This window comes from Danio rerio, chromosome 8 (assembly GCF_052040795.2).
Source record: "Danio rerio strain M-AB ecotype USA chromosome 8, GRCz13ab, whole genome shotgun sequence".
Classification (NCBI taxonomy): domain Eukaryota; kingdom Metazoa; phylum Chordata; class Actinopteri; order Cypriniformes; family Danionidae; genus Danio; species Danio rerio.
Genome location: NC_141028.1, coordinates 5,455,001 through 5,474,228, shown reverse-complemented (window position 1 = coordinate 5,474,228; position 19,228 = coordinate 5,455,001). Strand labels below are relative to the sequence as shown.

Here is a 19,228-nt window from a genome sequence, read left to right as displayed (position 1 = left end):
ATGTCTACATGCCTAAATGCATTGAGTTGCTGCCCTGTGATTGGCTGATTAGAAATTTGTGTTAATGAACAGTTGGACAGGTGTACCTAATAAAGTTGCCGGTGATTGTATATATCAACATACAATTCCTGTATTTTTACAATACCAATGAAGAAAATATACTACTACTTATAACTACTACTACTACTAACAACAATAATAATAATAAATATAATAATAATAATAATGATAATGAGGATGATGATATCAATATATAAACAAATAAATTGATAAATAAGTGAATAATGAATTAACCAATAATAAAAACATGATAAACAATAACTTGATAAATAAATAATTAGTAAGAGTAATAATAATAGTAATAATAATAATAATAAGAATATCAATAATAATAAATAAATAAATAGCTAAATAAATGACAAAACGAATAAACAGTTATAAAAAATAAATAAATAATTTAATAATGATTAAAAATAAATAATAATAATAATGATAATTTTAAAATAAACTAACATACATGCCCATTTTTACAATGCCAATAAAGCATTAAAAATAATAATAATAAATAAATAAATAATTAATTATATAACATTATATAATAATAATAATAATAATAATAATAATAATAATAATAATTACATTGCTAAAAATAATGAATAATAAATTAAACAATAATAAAACAATAACTAAAAATGAATTAATAAATTAATAATAATAATAATAATAAATAAACAATTAAATTAAATGAATAAATAATTAATCATATAACTTCTAAAATAATAATAAAATTGCTCAAAATAATGAATAATAAATTAAACGATAATAAAACAATAGCTAAAAATAAATTAATAATAATAAATAAACAATTAAATTAATTAAATAAATAATTAATTATATAACTTCTATAATAATAATAATAACTATTATTATTAAATTGCAAAAAAATATGAATAATAAATTAAACAATAATTAAACAATAGCTAAAATGAATTATTATTAATAATAATAATAATAATGATAATATTAATAAATAAACAAATAAATTAAATTAATAAATAACTAATTATATAACTTTTATAATAATAATAATAATTATTATTATTATTATTATTAAATTGCAAAAAATTATGAATAATAAATTAAACATTAATAAAACAATAGCTAAAAATAAATGAATAATAGTAAATAAATAAACAAATAAATTAAATGAAAAAATAATTAATTATCCCTTTAACTTACTGATAACCCTAAAAACTGCCCCTTTAAGGCTCATTATTATAACTATTGCTCACATTAATGGTTAAAGGTTTGCGAGTTCTTCTCAGATCTGAGTTCTGCTGACTGTGTGACTGTTTGCTCTTCAATCCGTCTTTCATAAGCTCTTATAATCCCAGCCCTCGGGTGACGCTTCTTTCCACTAAACACGCTTTGATCTGCTCAGTTTTTCAGCTGTATTATGAGCACAAAGTGTAGAAAGTAGCAGCATATTCCTGTGCACTTTCATTTACTAATAATGCTAAATACAAAATGCTAAGATTTTGTTTGGTGATGCTTTTACACTGGATGTCCGTGGGGTTTTAAAATGTTTCAAAATGTCTTAATTTAAGGCCTTAAAAAATCTTAAATTCGCTGAAATATTGTGTTGCTGGTCTTAAATCATTTGTAAACAGGTCTTAATTTTCCTATGTCCATGTAAAGCTACCCAATCCATCTCAATAAAACATTTAACAAAACTATTTATGACTCTATTTACCAATATGTTTAAATTATCTTCCTTACTGTTTTTTGTGTAATAATAACAACCCCTTGAATTATAGCACTCATTTTCACACTTTTTTGCTATTCATTAAACTCTAAGTGAGCAAAGTCATTCAGAATAGATTTATAGCGTTGCTGTTATGACAGATATGCAATTAAATATGGGAAATTAAATATGTGCATATGGGTCAAAGACTAGACATCTCAGTTTGTTGTCCGCATGAAATTATATTAGCAATTTTTTATGCATAGAAAGCATAATAAATGCAGGCAGGGTGTGTGCTTTAATGTTCTACATAGCATATAAGTGAATATAAAATGTCAAAATATAGGTTAAAATTTCAACAACTATATATTTGAAATTACAATTAATGAGTATGTTGGGGCTAAACTCTGATCCAACAGAAAACACAGATTAGACCATACTGAGTATTTTTTTTTTAAATCAACATTTTAACCATTAATAACAAATACACTCAGCGGCCACTTTATTAGGTACACCTTACTATTACGGGGTTGGACCCCCTTTTGCCTTCAGAACTGCCTTAATCCTTCATGGTGTGGATTAAACAAGATACTGAAAATATTCCTCAGAGATTTTGCTCCAAATTGACATGACAGCATCACACAGTTGCTGCAGATTTGTCGGCCGCACATCCATGATGCCAATCTCCCATTACACCACATCACAAAGCTGCCCTATTGGACTGTGATCTGGTGACTGGGGAGGCCATTTGAGTACAGTGAACTCGTTGTCATGTTCAAGAAACCAGTCTGAGATGATTCACACTTAATGACATGGTGCATTATCCTGCTGGAATTTGCCATCAGAAGATTGGTACACTGTGGCCGCAAAGGGATGGACATGGTCAGCAACAACACTCAGGTGGGCTGTGGCGTTGACACAATGCTCAATTGGTACTAATGGGCCCAAAGTGTGCCAAGAAAATAATCCCCACACCATTACACCACCACCACTTGCCTGAACTGATGATACAAGGCAGGATCCATGCTTTTCATGTCCAAATTCAGACTCTATTATCCAAATGTCACAGCAGAAATTGAGACTCTTCAGATCAGGCAATATTTTTCCAATCTTCTATTGTCCAATTTTGGTGAGTCTGTTTGAATTGTAGCCTCAGTTTCCTGTTCTTAGCTGACAGGAGTCTGCCTCAAGGTTGTTTGTGTTGTGTGTTCAGAGTTGTTCTTCTGCAGACCTCGGTTGTAACGAGTGCTTATTTGAGTTACCGTTGCCTTTCTATCAGCTGGAACCAGTCTGGCCATTCTCCTATGACCTCTGGCATGAACAAGGCATTTGCGCCCACAGAACTGCTGCTCACTCTGTAAATACTAGAGATGGTTGTGCGTGAAAATCCCAGTAGATCAGCAGTTTTTGAAATACTCAGACCAGGGGTCCGTTCTTTGTACCTCGCTTAAATGATCTAAGATGATTTTGCCGATCCTGGATCTTTTAATCTTGATAACTGATCTCTGGCTAATTTGGTTCTTCAAACAAGTTCGCGAATGAGATTAGAATGTCTGGATAAACTGATCTGAGAACGCTGCGTGTGTTGTGAAGGACAGATCTATCGATCCTCGAAATCATGATCAGTAATGCAACGATTGGCTGACGGCACAGCAGCGTAATGACATCATCTGATTAATATTCAATTATCCATGTGAGCAAAATTACACAAAATTAGCAGTAAACGGTTTGTTAAATATGACACGCAATATCCTAGAGTATTCATCATGTATTTCAATGCAAATCAATGTATTTAGTTCCACATTTAGAGAATATTTTCTTTATTACAGTAGCCGTTTTTTTAATCAATGTATGGAATAACTGGATGTTTACAAAAGCATTTTAATATTGTTAAAGGCATCTGCAACTTTTGTGAAGCATAATCAACGGCATATTAACTGTCAAAACATGTTCATGACTGCATTAATGTATTATTTCTTTATTTTAAAAAGTCACATTTTCTGCATTTCTATTATCATACACAAATTGTACTAAAGCGATCTAAAAAGTTCATATCAATAAATTTTCTCTTTGTACTTTCATTTCGAGGGTTGAATGAGATTGCATAAGTTTTGTTAATATAACTTTATTTATTTTATTAATAACTATAACTTTATATATATAGTTACTTTATTTTTTTTTTAACTATTTTCCCAAGTGTATATAACTACTACTGTAAGAAAATATCCAAATTCGGTACTTTCTCTATTATCTTTGCTTGAACTGACCCGATCTAATCCTGTTTATGTGAATTGAACCTGCTCCCGATCAGGTTTGAGCTAGCAGAACTGTTGCTATGACAACAACTCTCAGATCAGCTTTGAAGAAGGAAACGATCCTGGATCATGTCAAATCGTCAATATCCAAATCCAGCTAACTAAGTAATCCACATATGAAGAACAGACCCCTGCTCATCTGGCACTAACAACCATGCCATGTTCATGATTAGATTGGCTGATTAGATATTTTGCGCTAACAAGCAGTTGGACAGGTGTACCTAATAAAGTGGCCGGTGAGTTATCTTAAACTGTAATAATAATAATAATGACAATATTATAATTAGCCCAAAATGTACTGCTTTAGTTCTGACTCAATATGCCAGTTATAGAAAGCGCAGCATCCACATAAATCTGACTGTTGTGGGTCACATCTGATGAGTCAAACACAGGGAATAAAAAAAGCTCATCTGCATACCGCACAGCTGTCTCGCAGGGCATCAAACTTGCGTTGGATTTCATCCCGATGGGCCTTGAAAAAAAAAAGAGAGACAAAATGAGAGTGAGAATTGCCGTGTTTGCAAGAAGTGCACACTCTGGCAGAAGTGCTGCGTGGAGGTCTCTGCAGTAAAGTGCAATTCGCTGTGAGATGAACTGGAGTGCCGTGACAGGCGTGATGTCATGCATGAGGATGAAACCGTGTTAGAAATGTATGCAGAGCGCAGAGGAGCGTGGGTAGATGTTTACAGCACGGTGAAGATGAGCAGCACAATGAAAAAATGTCCACAGAGGGATTTATGCAGAAGCACATGATTACTGGTTTTGATTGAAGGACGCGAGTGGAGAATGACACAGATTAAATCGACAGCTGCCTGCTCCTCCAGATACTTGCTAAGCTATAAATGACTTGAGGGCAACCCTTTTACTTAAGTTACTAATGACATCATATTGTATGCATGCATTTTTTGGTAACACTTTACAATAACAGTACATGAATAATGATGTATTAATATGTAAACTAAACATTACTTTATTATGAATTAATGATGAGTTAAGGTATGCACTAATTATGAATTAACTTTAACTACAACATGATTCACATGAGTTCATGTGTGAATAATGGCTACCTTAATTACTTGTTAGTTCATGATTGTTTGTTAATTAATGTATGAATTACCACATTAGTTTATGCTTAATTTAACCATGATGAACTCATGATATGTTAATGTATAATAATGTTGTGACTTTACTTGGAGGGGCACATCATCATTAACCAATTCTTAACTACTCATGAACTCCTTATACACGTCCAACTAGTGAGTTTACACTGAATAACAATATAAAAGTGTTCTGTCAACATCAACATGAAGAGGAGTTCATAAGTAGTTAAGGATGAGTTAATAGTGATGTGCCCCTCCAAGTAAAGTCATGACATAATTATACATTAACAGCTCATGAGTTCATGTTGGTTACATTTAGCCTAAACTTAAATGTTAATTAATACATTAATTAACAACATGTACTAACAAGTAATTAAGGTAGTCGTTATTCACACTTGAACTCATGTGACTCATGTTGTACTTAAAGTTAATTCATGATTAGTGCATACCTTAACTCATCATTAATTCATAATAAAGTAATGTTTAGTTTACATATTAATACATCATTATTCATGTACTGTTATTGTAAAGTGTTACCCATTTTTTAAATGAACAACAAACAGCTGATCATCTGTATGCATTTTAAAGCCTGCACTGAAAATAAAATGCTTTTCTTCAGTTTTGTCTCTGATATCTAAAAATGTTTCAATCAAGAAGCATTTTCAGACAAGCCGAAATGATTGTCTTGTATTAAGAAATAATATCAAAATGAAGGGACCCGCAATGTGACGCATGGCGCGACACAATTGTTGTTTGCCAGTTTCAGCTTGGCGCAAGAGTCGTTTTGACGTTTTGCGCCACGCTGTTTAAATAGCAAATGCATTTGCGCTCATATATGTTCGACCATAGGCGTTCTGGTCTAAAAAGGTAGGCGTTCTGAGATGTATTGCTAGTGCGTTGCTATTTTGAGAATCTATAATAGATTTTTCAACAGATCAGAACAAAGCCGGTCTAAAGTCCAGCGCAGAGCGCATAAGTTGTGCGCCACGCTTACACACTGCTTAATACAGACAGGATGTAGAGCAATACGCAAATATCTTTACATATGAAAAAGAATCAAAATGTTAAGGATATATAAAAGATATAATAATGATATACATAGGATATGAATATAAAGGATTAAAGTATCAAAAAACATTATTTTCTAGCCTACATAAATATAAAAACCACTGCCTTCATGCCTTCTTCATCTTGGCGGCTTTTTCAGTTCATTCATAACAATTTGCTTTTGTATAATGTTATTATTATTAGCAGTATTATTTATTATATCCATATTTATATTTGTTCTATTAAAAACAAGCTTGGATTTGCCCACCTGTCGGGTTTCAGACCATATGGATCATAGCATGTGTATTTGGAAATAACTCAGGTTATTCAGGTAACAATAACTCGTTATTGATGTTAATTTATTAATTTGCTGGACATTAGAACTGAATTTAGAAATAGTTTTGAAACAAATCTTTGCACTTAACAAATGAAATTAATTATTTATAGGCTAATTGATGTCTGTGCATATAAGGTTTTCCTATCCACGAGAGCGAAAGTAAATCCTTTATCTCTCATTCTCGCTCTGCAGATGCTCTGTTTAACTGTTTTCTTGCTAGTGAAATGCTCAGTTTTTACACTTACAAAGTCATCATGTAAATAGCAATGCACCAAATGAGACTCTGATTGGTTTATTCTCAAAACACACCTGTAACTTATTAAGAAAATAAGCTCAACCCTTTTAGACCATGCGCCATGGCACAAAGCGGATTTTTCCGTCCTTATATTAGCAAAAGTGTATTCTGACACGCCCTGCGCTTTGCACTTTGCGCATTAACCGTCAAAATAGAGCCCTAAGTGTTTTTCTAAAAACAAGCAAATATTCAGCCAATGGGGTAAGTTAAATAATACTAAGTCAAAAGGAAAAACATGATCATTCCACTTACCCCATTGGCAGATTATTTTGCTTGTTTTAGGGAAAAACTCTCTTAATTTGTGCATATTAATTCTTAAAACAAGACCATATTTTTTTGGCTTGTCTAAAAAAAATGCTTTTCAGACCCCCTTAGCACCAAATATTTATAAAAGCAACATATATAGCGACTTTTTTGGTGCTGCATCGAGAGCAGATTACCCCTCTGCATACGAAGGCAAATGTTTTTGCACAGCAAACGTAAGGTATTTCTTTAGTACTGATCTGCTTCTGCTTGTTGTTTACAATCAGAGATTCTAGTGACACCAGAACTGGTCTTAGTTTATTATGTCTAAGAGATTACTGCCAATTCACTACACATCTATATTGATATACTGTATTCAAACAACAATACATTTAATTACATTGACATGCATGTATAAAGCGTGGTGCAATTATAAATACCCCTTTATTAACCATAGGCTGTTAAACAAACAGAAATGGTTGGATGTGATGACGTTGGTAATATGCAAATTGACGTAAGACATTTCAAGAGTTCACACTTAGCTGATGATTTATAATAAACGTGTTTGGCATGCTTTCCCGAGAAAGAGCCCTTGGCTCGAGGGAATTGAAAGGCCAGGGATTCCTCTCGTTCGCAGGGCAAGAGGGGAGATTGAGCTCAGGTATATCTCAAAAACTCCCCCATTTGCCTTAGTCCAGGTGTCTCAAACTGCCTTATGGGCTGCTTTCCTCCTCCCTCCAGCCACACCGAGATTCGGCCCGCCCCTCCGGTCTTGACTTCACGCTAACAATCATCTATCTCCACCCCCCTGGGTCTTCACTCCGCGTGAACGTAACCATCAAAGCCGCTGATGTTCTTGCTATGGGGCAACAGTGCTAACCACTGGGCCACCGTGGCGCTTAATCTCGGTAAAGGGGGGGACAGGAGGAATAGTTGTGGGTAGTTGTGGAAAAAAGACTGTGGTTATTTATAGTGACTTAGGCCCTGTTTACACTAGTGCGTTTTCGTTTTAAAACGTGTAGGTTTTGCTACAGTTACGCCATCCGTCCACACTACGCTGGACTTCTCGAGCGCCGAAAACGGAGCGTTTTGGAAACACTGGAGAGGTCGTTTTCATTCTAAAATGCTGCTGCTCTGTCTTAGTGTGGATGGGGAAAGACGGAGACATCTGAAAACTGAGGCGGGGCTGCCGATCTGATTGGGGCTTTTCCTTAACATTAAGTAGACCACACACAGTTCAGTCTCGCATCCTCTTCTTGTAAGTTCAGACTTTGCAAGTTTGATCAAGGCTGCAGTCTCCCTCTTCTCAGTTTGATATGGAAAACATACCGAGGACACGCGTAAATCTTCAAAGGGAACAGTGTACTTTATAACTTCATTCACATCACCCTGGCTACTTTCTCAACAATAAAATGTAAACATGATTTAAGGAACTGCCTATTTTCATTTTAATATTAGCAACTTAACAGACAGCAGAAATGTTGAGGCGTCGTGCTGCATGAGCGTCATCTTCACTGTGTGGATATTTATAACAAAACGGAGCCGATAACAACTGCCTCCTTTCAATTTCAGTGAAAATACGAAACACACCCTCTCTTTTGTTGAATATCAGTTTCAATAATTGATAATGGCCATTATAAAAGTATAACATACAATAAGTTTATACATTGTAGGAAATAAAGGCAAGCGATCAGTCAATGTACATGGATTAATCATTAACTTATCTTTGCGCTTAACCAAAACACGTTACCTGTGAACAAGTAATAGACTCCAATGACCAAAGTCAGGGAATATGTCGTTAAATAAAGACAACAAGATGAATTAAATATCACATTTAGCAAATATAGCGAGATTAGATCCAGCGGGAGATGCTTGATGAGCAGTCCGACTAGCAGAGCTCTCATCGGGGTAGAAATGCTGCAGCGCTTGCCTGAGAGTGTCTGTGTGGTCATGTGATGTGCGTTTTCAGTGTTTTGGTGTGGACGGAGAGCAGTTCAGAAACGCTGGGTAAAACGCAAGTGTGGACGCGGATCGTTTTCATTCTACAACGCCGTTTTAAAACTAAAACGCACTAGTGTAAACGGGGCCTTAGGAATCATCTGATTGTAGGATCATGTATTAGATAATGCAGGACCGGCTGTGGTCAATCATAAGCAAGTGATCCTCTCGAAATTAGTTTATAAATAAACTTTACTTAGTGACTTTTAGAGCAGAGCTCAGCACCTTTTCATTGAAAATAGTTGGCAGCACTGTAAAAAAGATAAATCAATCTGTAACTTGGTGGTCAAAAGAGTTACCTGCCAGGGGGGCATGAAGTCCCACAAAAAACGATCAATTGTATAAGGAAGCTGAAAGTGTAAACAACATAATTGAACCCCTTTGAAACAATGGCCTGTTGTGATTGACTGCTGTTTGTCATGGTGGCTGAGTGGTTAGCACTGTTGCCTAAATTCAAGAAGGTTGCTGGTTCGAGTTCCAGCTGAGCCAGTTGGCATTTCTGTGTGGAGTTTGCATGTTCTCCCTGTGTTGGCATGGGTTTCCTCCGGGCGCTCTGGTTTCCCCGACAGTCCAAACACATGCGCTGTCTTGAATAAACAAAATTTTCCATAGTGTATGAGTGTGTGTGAATGTGAGAGTGTATGGGTGTTTCCCAGCACTGCATTGCGGCTAGAAGGGCATCTGCTGTGTAAAACATACGCCAATTCATTCTTCTGTGGAAACGAATGTAAATTAATGATTGAATGTTGTCAGTGAAAGCTCCTCACCCTCAGGACGGTGATCTCCTCTTCGGCCTCGGCGGTGGTCTCCTCCAGCTCAGTTTTGGCCTGCTGTAGTTGGCTGTCGAGAGCGTGGCGTGCCGCTTGCAGGCTGCTGATCTGAGCTTCTCTCTCCTGCAGAGACAACGTGAGCTCTGACACCTGACGCTTGATCTCCAGCTTCTGTTCCTCATGCTCTAGGCCGATCTGTGGAGCAGCACAGGACTAGGGTTAGGCCTTTCACCATATTCCATAATGATATATAGCACCAAAATGCATTGCAGTAAACAATATTATTGTCATTTTAATATCCTTTTATGCCACTATAATGCCAGAATGACAGTATAAAAACAACATAGTGCAAGTACACTCTTTTTAAGAACACTGAATATTTTATTCTTTAAAATATTATAATAGTTTATAATATAATTTATAATATATTATAATAATTTTATGGTTTCCAACTCCTTAAAAGAGAGAAAAGGCTTCAGCTCTGTAATTAATAGAAACCACTTTTGATAGCCAAATTATTTTGCTTGTCAATCTCTAACTCGGTGTCAAAAATAACTTCAAGTATCTTTGTGAGATGGTGGACCTTAGGTTTAAATGAATAGTTGATTCATTGTAGATTCACACTCGGAAGCAATAGCACTTTAGTTTTTGATACATTCAAGTGTAAAAGAAGGACTGTAATATTGATTTTTTCCCCAATTTTATGGGTATATAAAGCTGAGTATCATCAGCGTAAAGAAAATAGCTTACATTATGTTTCTTACGGATAGCAGCCAAGGAAAGCATGTTGGAAAAAAGAGCTGGTCCCAAAATTGATACTTGGGGAACACCACACTCCATACGTGCAAAAGAGGATGAAAAATTTCCTCATTCAATAGAAAACGTTCACCCTAAAAGATAAGAACTAAACCATTTCCAAACGTTTTCTTAAATCCCAGCACACAATCTTAAGCGCTCAATCAAAATATCATTATATACAGTTGAAGTAAGAATTATTAGCTCGTCTTTGCATTTTTTTCCTCTTTAAATATTTCCCAAATGATGTTTAACAGAGCAAGGAAATGTTTACACTAGGTCTGATAATATTTTTTCTTCAGGAGAAAGTCTTATTTGTTTTATTTCGGCTAGGATAAAAACAGTTTTTAGTTTTTTAAAACCCATTTTAAGGTCAAAATTATTAGCCCCCTTAAGCTATATGTTTTTTCAGTAGTCTACAGAACAAACCATCGTTATACAATAACTTGCCTAATTAACCTAACCTGCATGGTTAACCTAATTACCCTAGTTCAGCCTTTTAATGTCACTTTAGGCTGTGTAGAAGTGTCTTGAAAAATATCTGGTCAAATATTATTTACTGCCATCATTGCAAAAATAACATAAATCAGTTATCAGAAATGAGTTATTAAAACTATTATGGTTTGAAATGTGCTGAAACAATCTCCTCTCCTTTAAACAGAAATTAGGGAAAAAAAAATAAACAGGGGGGAAAAATAATTCTGACATCAACCATATTTTGTCAAATGCTGCAGTCAAATTTAGGAAAACCAGAAGTGCATCTTTTCCCGAATAAACAGTCAGAAAATTGTTGATTGTTAGTTCGTGCTAACTCATTGTGCATTAAGTGAAATTTATTAATAAACTAATTTCAAGAGGATCACGTGCTTATGATTGCTCACAGCCGGTCCCGCATTATTCAATTTAAGATTCACCAATCAGATGACTTTGTCTCCATATATAACCTAAGTTCCATATAACAGTCATCTTCGTTTTGAAGAATCCCCCCGTTCCTCCCCTACTCCCCCTCCTTTCCTAGATGGGTGGCACAGAGGTCCCGTGGTTAGCACTGTTGCCCCAACACCATTGGTTCTAGCCCTTAACAGTCCAATCGATGTTTCTGTGCGGAGTTTACATGTTCTCCCTGTGCTCGCATGGGTTTCCTCCGGGTCCCCCTGTTTCCCCCCACCGTCCAAAAACATATAATTAAGTTAATCGACTTATCCAAATCGACACCACAGACGTGCTCCTTGTAAGTAGTTATCGTCATAACAATCCCTAATTGCACACTAGCTTCAAATAGTGGGGGTGTTCTCGAGATTTACCTAAACTCAAACTCCCCTCTCGCCCTGCAAAGGTAGGGAGCCCCGGGCTCGAGGATCTTATGAGCTCAGGGCTCTCTCCCGGGACAGCATGCCAAACACGCTTATAATCAATCATCTGGGTGAACTCTTAAACTAATGTTACAAGCATGGATTTGGATTTTAATAAGGCTTTAGTAAATGAAGAGTTCAGATGTAAAACCCTCTAAACGCAGACTGAGGGCCTACTCGCACTATACCATCCGTACCGTGCCCAGGCTCGTTTCCTGGATCGTTTGAGAAGTGTGAGTGCGCTGAATCGGGCTCAAGCATGGTTCACTTGGCCAGCCCTGGCCCGGTTGGAAGAGGTGGGCCTGAGCTCACGCAGTACACTGGTAGTGTGAGCGCAAAACGCGCCAAAGCCCGAAACTGAAAGCGAGACGTGACATTTAAGGGACTGTTTCATATGGATTTATTAATCATTCTTACTGTTCAGTGAACGCAAACTGCCGTAGTTTAATAAAGACGAGAACTCCTCACTTCACGACAGCTGCACCTTCAGCAGACCTCCTCATTCCTGCAGCACAAGAGCTTTATGATTGTTTATGAGCGCCAAAAGTGGCGGATCTGCTTGTCGAAATATCTGACTGCGTGTCACCGCATCCCTAAGGACTGTTTGGCGAAATATTTGACTGCATGTCACTGATATCAAACAACTGAAACGATATAACAAGAGAAATCTCCACTGTGCTGCTGAGTGAGAGAGCGCTTCTCACTTCTCACTTCTCAGCGATGACGTAAGCGTGCCCAGGCCCAATTGTGGTGTGAGTGCGGGCCGTCGGGAGAGACAGGAGGGGGGACAAGCGTGCTTTGGCCTGGTTCGAGGCAACTGTACCTAGTGTGAGTACGGCCTGAAATTTTCCTAAAATTTTAACATTTTAATCAGTTTCCTGTTGGTACGTTCAGTAATTAAAATTTTATGGCAAATAATATATTATTTTCATGTTCTTTAACCAGTAACACTTTATAATAACTACACATTATGAATCGTTTACTAAGCATTAGTATCTAGTGAATTCATTATCTGTTAAGCAATAACTCTACATTAATACACCGTTAGTTAGTTAAGTATCGCATTATTTACAAACTCTTTGTATTTAAGAGTAGTTGAGGGTTTTTAGGATACTTCAGAATGAGTTAGTAAATGAATAATAAATTATTAAAATCAACATTTATACATCTTATAATTCAGGCATACACTAATTGTCAACTAATATGTTAATAAATGCTTTATTAACTCAACTTCATGCAGTTTTGTGACCTGATCTAAAGTGAGGACTATTCCCTTATAAATGACTATTAAAGGCTCAGTATCAAATGAACGATAATCTGTGCAATCTTTCTAAAAAGTAAAATTACTGTAAAGTTTAAACATTGCAAAATAACAGGAGTGTCAAAATATGACATCCAACTGGATAAAACAACAACAATATAATAATTAAACAATATAAAAATATGTAATGTTTAAACTCTACAGTGATTTTATTGTAGATAAGGTTTAAATAATTATTTTTCATTTGAAGAGCAGTTTCATTTGTGTATCTTTAAATGAATAGGAATGAATAATGTCTATTTTTCCTGTTTAGAGTTTAACTGAACCTTTATTTGTCATTTATAAGGGATTTATAAAGCATGAATAGTCCTCACTTTAGATTAGGACCCACAAAACTGCATGAAGTTGAGTTAATAAAACATTTATTAACATATATAGTAACCATTAATATATGCCTGAATAATAAGACATATAAACGTTGATTTCATTAGTTTATTAATCATTTACTTACTCATTCTGAATGGTCCTAAAAACCTTCAACTACTTTTAAATACAAATGTTTGTAAATAATGCGATACTTAATTTAGTGATGAAAAATAAATCATTAACAAAGTTTGAAAATACAATTATTAAGCGCATTATACATGTGGCTGTAAGTCAAGAATACAGCATTTGTAGCTGCAGTTATAAACTGCTTACTGACACTAATTAATGTAGAGTTAATGCTTAACAGATAAGGAATTCACTATTTGCTAATGCTTAATAAATTATTTATAGTGTGTAGTTATTATAAAGTGTTACCCTTTATCCTCTTAAGGCACAAGGTGTCAGGGTTCTGCCACTCTGGTCATGTAAATTCTTGTTTTGGTGGCAGAGTCCGGACACTAGTCATGTCTAGTCCTGTCCTGTTGTGTTCGGCTCGAGTTTTCTTGGGTCGAGCACTTGTTTCTGTCTTTGTTTGTCTCTGTGTGCGTCGTGGGTGTACGCAGAGTGTGCGAGCTCCTGCATGATGCAGCCGCGCGGGCTCTGCGTGCCTCAGACGAGCGCGCTCTTGTACTCGTGTTTGTGTTTTCGTCTGTCTGCAGCGTGGTGTTTCATTCCCAGCGTCTCTGTCCAGTTGGTTTCGGTTTTGGTCGGCGCTGGGATGAAACATGAATGCTGCGTGTGTGAGTGCACGGTGAGTGCTTTCATGCATCGTGTACTCGTGTCTTGCGTCCAGTCTTCTGTTGGTGTTGTGTTTAGCATGTGGTGTATGTTTACATGCACCGCTTGCTTGGGTTGTCATGAACGCGTGGTTAATGAGTTCTCTCATTGGCTGCGTGTTCTAGTCTTGTTTTATGTGAGCGCATGGCTTGTGTTGTCTCTCTGTGTCATGCGCTCTCCCGTCTATTGTCTAGTCCCACCCTCCTTGTTAACTCATTATTAGTTTCTCATGTTCACCTGTTTGTGTGAATTTACTTCTGCTTTATAATCCCCTCATGTCTTCTGTCCTGTGCCAGTTCGTCGTCTATACTACCCCTGTGTTCCTGCTCCAGTCGTGTCTTGCCAGCCCAGCCCAGCCCAGCCCAGCCAAGTTTGTTTGTCTGCTTGTTTGATAGTTATGTTTTTCCCCCTCGGGGTGGTTTTTGTTGTTCTTTTTGTTTTATTTAAATTAATAATAAATCCTGTGTTTTGCATTTGAGTCCTCGCTCTCTCATCCTTCCCGAACCGTGACACAAGTTTTTTTTTACAGGTAATTTTTTATTTATCTTTGCTATTTGGGGTCATTGAAACCTAATTAGAATAAAAAACATCTTTTGATATGATGTACTTTTAAAGAAAAATTATGTCCATGTACATGTGCACTCGTGGTCCCAATTTACATGAAACACTTTTTCCTGAATGTTTTTTAATGCATGTTTAACATAAAAATTGTTCTGACTATTAGAGAGTAAAAACAAATTTTCTTTGCCCATTTTGAACAGTTAAAAATAGGGTTTGGGACATTTCATATGCTGTAAAACAGTTGCAGCATGACACTGTATGTCTGTAACAAAATATAAAACATTTAAAGTATTTTAAATAGCCACTTAAGAGCTAAAATGTGCTGTCTACAATTTGGTTAAAATGAAATCACTCAAAATAAACACAGGAGTCTGAGAAAAATAAAGTTCTGTGGAAATTTCAGGCTCTTTTTCAGAGGTTTTTGCATCTGAACTCTTCAAATGTTGAACGGTGAGTATTGTTCATACTTAGTTTAGTTAGTGAGTACATTGACTAATGAAACCTTATTGTTCTGTGTGCACAGTAGGGTGAAATATGGTTCATTATTCAGCATAATGTGATCATAGTCACCTCTCGCAGCCTGGCTTCCAGCTCCAGCACTCGGCTCTTGTTTGTCTGCTCTTGTTGGGTGAGTTTCTCCAGATGCTCCTCCAGCTTTGCATTCTGCGCCTCCAGTTTTCCAGCCTGAGACTCCAAATAAAACTTCTGCTGTCTGAGTTCAGAAATCATCTCCTCCTGGGCTTTCCTAAACATGAAACAAGAGATTGAAAAGAAAACTCTGTAGAAAATTGTAAAGTTGTGAATCAGTCAAAGCTTGGTTAACCAGCTAATCTACTCTATATCTGCCTTTAGTGAATATTCTGGATCAGTGCTATTCGACCAATCATCAACTCTGCAGATCAACGTTGAACAGTGAGATGGTTTAACTGAATTTATACAATTAATTTACAGTCAAATCAGTCTGCATTTGACTTTTCATACACTAGAAGAGCTGTTTAACCGCTAAAATTCTTCCACTGAAGCATCTAAAACAACAATACGGATGTACGGTATTTACCATGTAGAGTAAAATCATAACTGTACAGTAATATTATTATTGTATGTTGCATGTCAAAGAAACTTTTGTATAAAATTTGTAAGCGTAATATTTTATTTAATTCATTCATTCATTTTCTTTTCAGCTTAGTCCCTATATTAATTAGGGGTCACCACAGCGGAATGAACCGCCAACTTATCCAGCATATACTTTACGCAGCGGAACATCTTTCAGCTCCAAACCATTACTGGGAAACAACCATGCACACTCATTCACACACATACACAACAGTCAATTTTAGCTTACCCAATTCACCTGTAGCACATGTCTTTGGACTTTTGGGAAAACCGGAGCACTCGGAGGAAACTCACGCCAACACGGGGAGAACATGCAAACTCCAAACAGAAATGTCAACTGACCCAGCCGGGGCTCAAATCAGCAACCTTCTTGCTGTGAGGCAATCGTGTTACCCACTGTGCCACCATGACGCCTATTATTTTTGTATGCTTTATTTAATTAATTGTTTCACTGTAATTAATTACTATTTTTATTATACACAAATTTGGTAGTATTATTATTAATTTATAATAAGAACAACAATAATAATAATAATAATAATAATACTAATAATAATAATAATTATTATTATTATTATTATTATTTATGTTATTACTGTTGTTGTTATCATTTTTATTATAGTTATTACTGCTATTATTATTAGTAGTAGTAGTAGTAGTAGTAGCATTATTATTTTTATTAATGTTATAACTGTTATTATATTTTTATTAATAATGTTATTATTGTTATTAATATTATTAATATTATTATTATTGTTATTACTGTTGTTATTATCATTTATTATTATTATTATCATTTTATAATTATTATTATTATTACTATTAATGTTATTACTGTTGTTATTATTATTATTATTATTGTTATTATTATTAATGATTATTAATGATTCTTCATTGTTATTGTTATTATTATTAAATAAAAAAAAAACAAATTAATAAATTGAAGCAAAAAATATATATTTATAAATATATATAATACATAAATACAAATAATAAGGCTATTCTAAACACAAATGAGGTGATGCAGTGGCGCAGTAGGTAGTGCTGTTGCTTCACAGCAAGGTTACTGGTTCGAGATTTGGCTCAGTTGGCGTTTCTGTGCGGAGTTTGCATGTTCTCCCTGCGTTAGCGTGGGTTTCCTCCGGGTGTTCCAGTTTCCCTCACAAGTCCAAAGACATGCGGTACAGGTGAATTAGGTAGGCTAAATTGTGTGTAGTGTATGAGTGTGTGTGGCTGTTTCCCAGAGATGGGTTGCGGCTGAAAGGGTATCCGCTTCGTAAAAACGTGCTGGATAAGTTGGTGGTTCATTCTGCTGTGGCGACCTCAAATTAATAAAGGGACTAAGCCGAAAAGAAAATGAATAAATGAAAGTAATAAGCCAAATGAATCGTCATTCTAAACTAATGAGTTAAACGAATGATTCATTGAATAAATGTTTAAGACCTACATCTAAATTTGGTTTTAGTGTCATAATTATTTCACACTCAGCAATTACTATCTTAGAAAAATCCCAACATATTTAAATCAAAACATCAGAAAATATAATCAAGGTTTTCTCTTTTAGCAGGCACAAAATGAATCTGATATGCATAATGCAAATATTTCAGATCATCATTCATTAGCTTTGTGCATAACCCTGAATATCCGCCTTCATGGCACATTAGCCTGAAATTAACCTTTACAGTCAACAAACACAATATAATATCCATGGCTCATTCATGTGAACGACATGAAGCAGAATATGAAGCATAACATTAATATGCAGCATCTATTGTACATTATATATGTCAACTTGACGTGACTTTAGAGGTGACCTTAAAAGTGACTTTCTTAGTATTTTGATTTATTTTTTAACCCCCCAGATTCCAGATTTTTAAAAAGTTGTATCCCGGCCAAATATAATCCAATCCTAACAAAGTATACATCAAAAAAGCTTCTTTTTACAGCCTCCATGTGATGTATTAATAATAGCTTATATGATTTAATGCAGCGGTTCCCAAGAGGTGGGTCGCGGCTCACAAGCGGGCCTCAGCAAGCTTTGTGGGGGGGTCACGTCATAATTAAAAAAAAATCTTAGCAGTGGACAATTAGGAGAATGATCATGTTGCCTTAGTTCATTTTATCCCCTAGCTCAGTGGTCCTCAACCATCGGTCCATGGATCAATAGGTACCGGGCCACACAAGAAATCATTAATTATTTCCGTTTTATTATTATCCGCGTTTGAACAATTCTTTTTTGTCTTTAATTTTGAAAAATGTATTCTCTTGCTGATATCTTGGTCACTTTAGCGCCCAAATTTAACCCACAAGCTGTAAAATAAGTAAGAAAGTAAAAGTAAGTCTTTGGAAAGTTTCTTTGCAAAGGGGAAAAGGCCCCAGCCCAGACCTGTGTAGTGCCAAGGCATGGATCCGCAACCCATTTGTCAACAAAGTCTCACTGATTCATCTCGCAGCAATCCTCACAGCAATCCCTTGATAGAGCATAACAAATAACATTGCAAGTATTTTTACATTGTAATAGCCTATATTATTTTTTTCCCTTATAAACCTGTGTGAATACAATTTTTTTTGTTATTGGATTTTAAATAGGGTCAATTTGAAGGCCAAAGGCTTACGTTTTTCAGTTACAAATGGCCTACTGATGTTTTACTTTATATTTTACATTAGGCTTTTATTCATTCATTAATTCACTTATTTTCTTGTCGGCTTAGTCCCTTTATTAATCCTGGGTCGCCACAGCGGAATGAACCGCCAACTTGTCCAGTTTTACACAGCTGTAACCCATCTCTGGAAAACATTAGGCTATTATTTGTGCATAAGCATTTCTAGATATAGTAATAAACACACCATTGGTTTTAAAACAACATTTTTTGTAATCATTGCTGCAAACTTATGAGCAATAATCATTACATGTGGAGGGGGGTCTTACAATATTTTCTGGGGAAAAAGGGGGTCTTAGGCAATAAAAGTTTGGGAACCACTAATGTAATGTATATTCACAGAGCGCATTTATCGTGTGCCACAGGACAATAGTGCCCGTGTGCTCACCACACAACAGCTATTGGTGGAGTGGAGAGACAGGGATACAGCCAAT

At 35.6% G+C, this 19,228-nt stretch overlaps 1 protein-coding gene across 11 annotated transcripts in view; it reads right to left on the bottom strand.

The window, feature by feature from the left end:
* The window catches only part of citb (citron rho-interacting serine/threonine kinase b), a 130,321-nt gene that overhangs the window by 48,085 nt on the left and 63,008 nt on the right, over window positions 1-19,228 (bottom strand). For all 11 annotated transcript variants that reach the window (XM_087264075.1, XM_087264076.1, XM_087264083.1 and 8 more), the window contains exons 13-15: window positions 15,592-15,766; window positions 9,847-10,044; window positions 4,478-4,531 (exon numbers count right to left, since the gene is read on the bottom strand). In XM_087264075.1, the coding sequence (XP_087120201.1) occupies window positions 4,478-4,531; window positions 9,847-10,044; window positions 15,592-15,766 (427 nt within the window). The remainder of the gene's footprint in view (window positions 1-4,477; window positions 4,532-9,846; window positions 10,045-15,591; window positions 15,767-19,228) is intronic.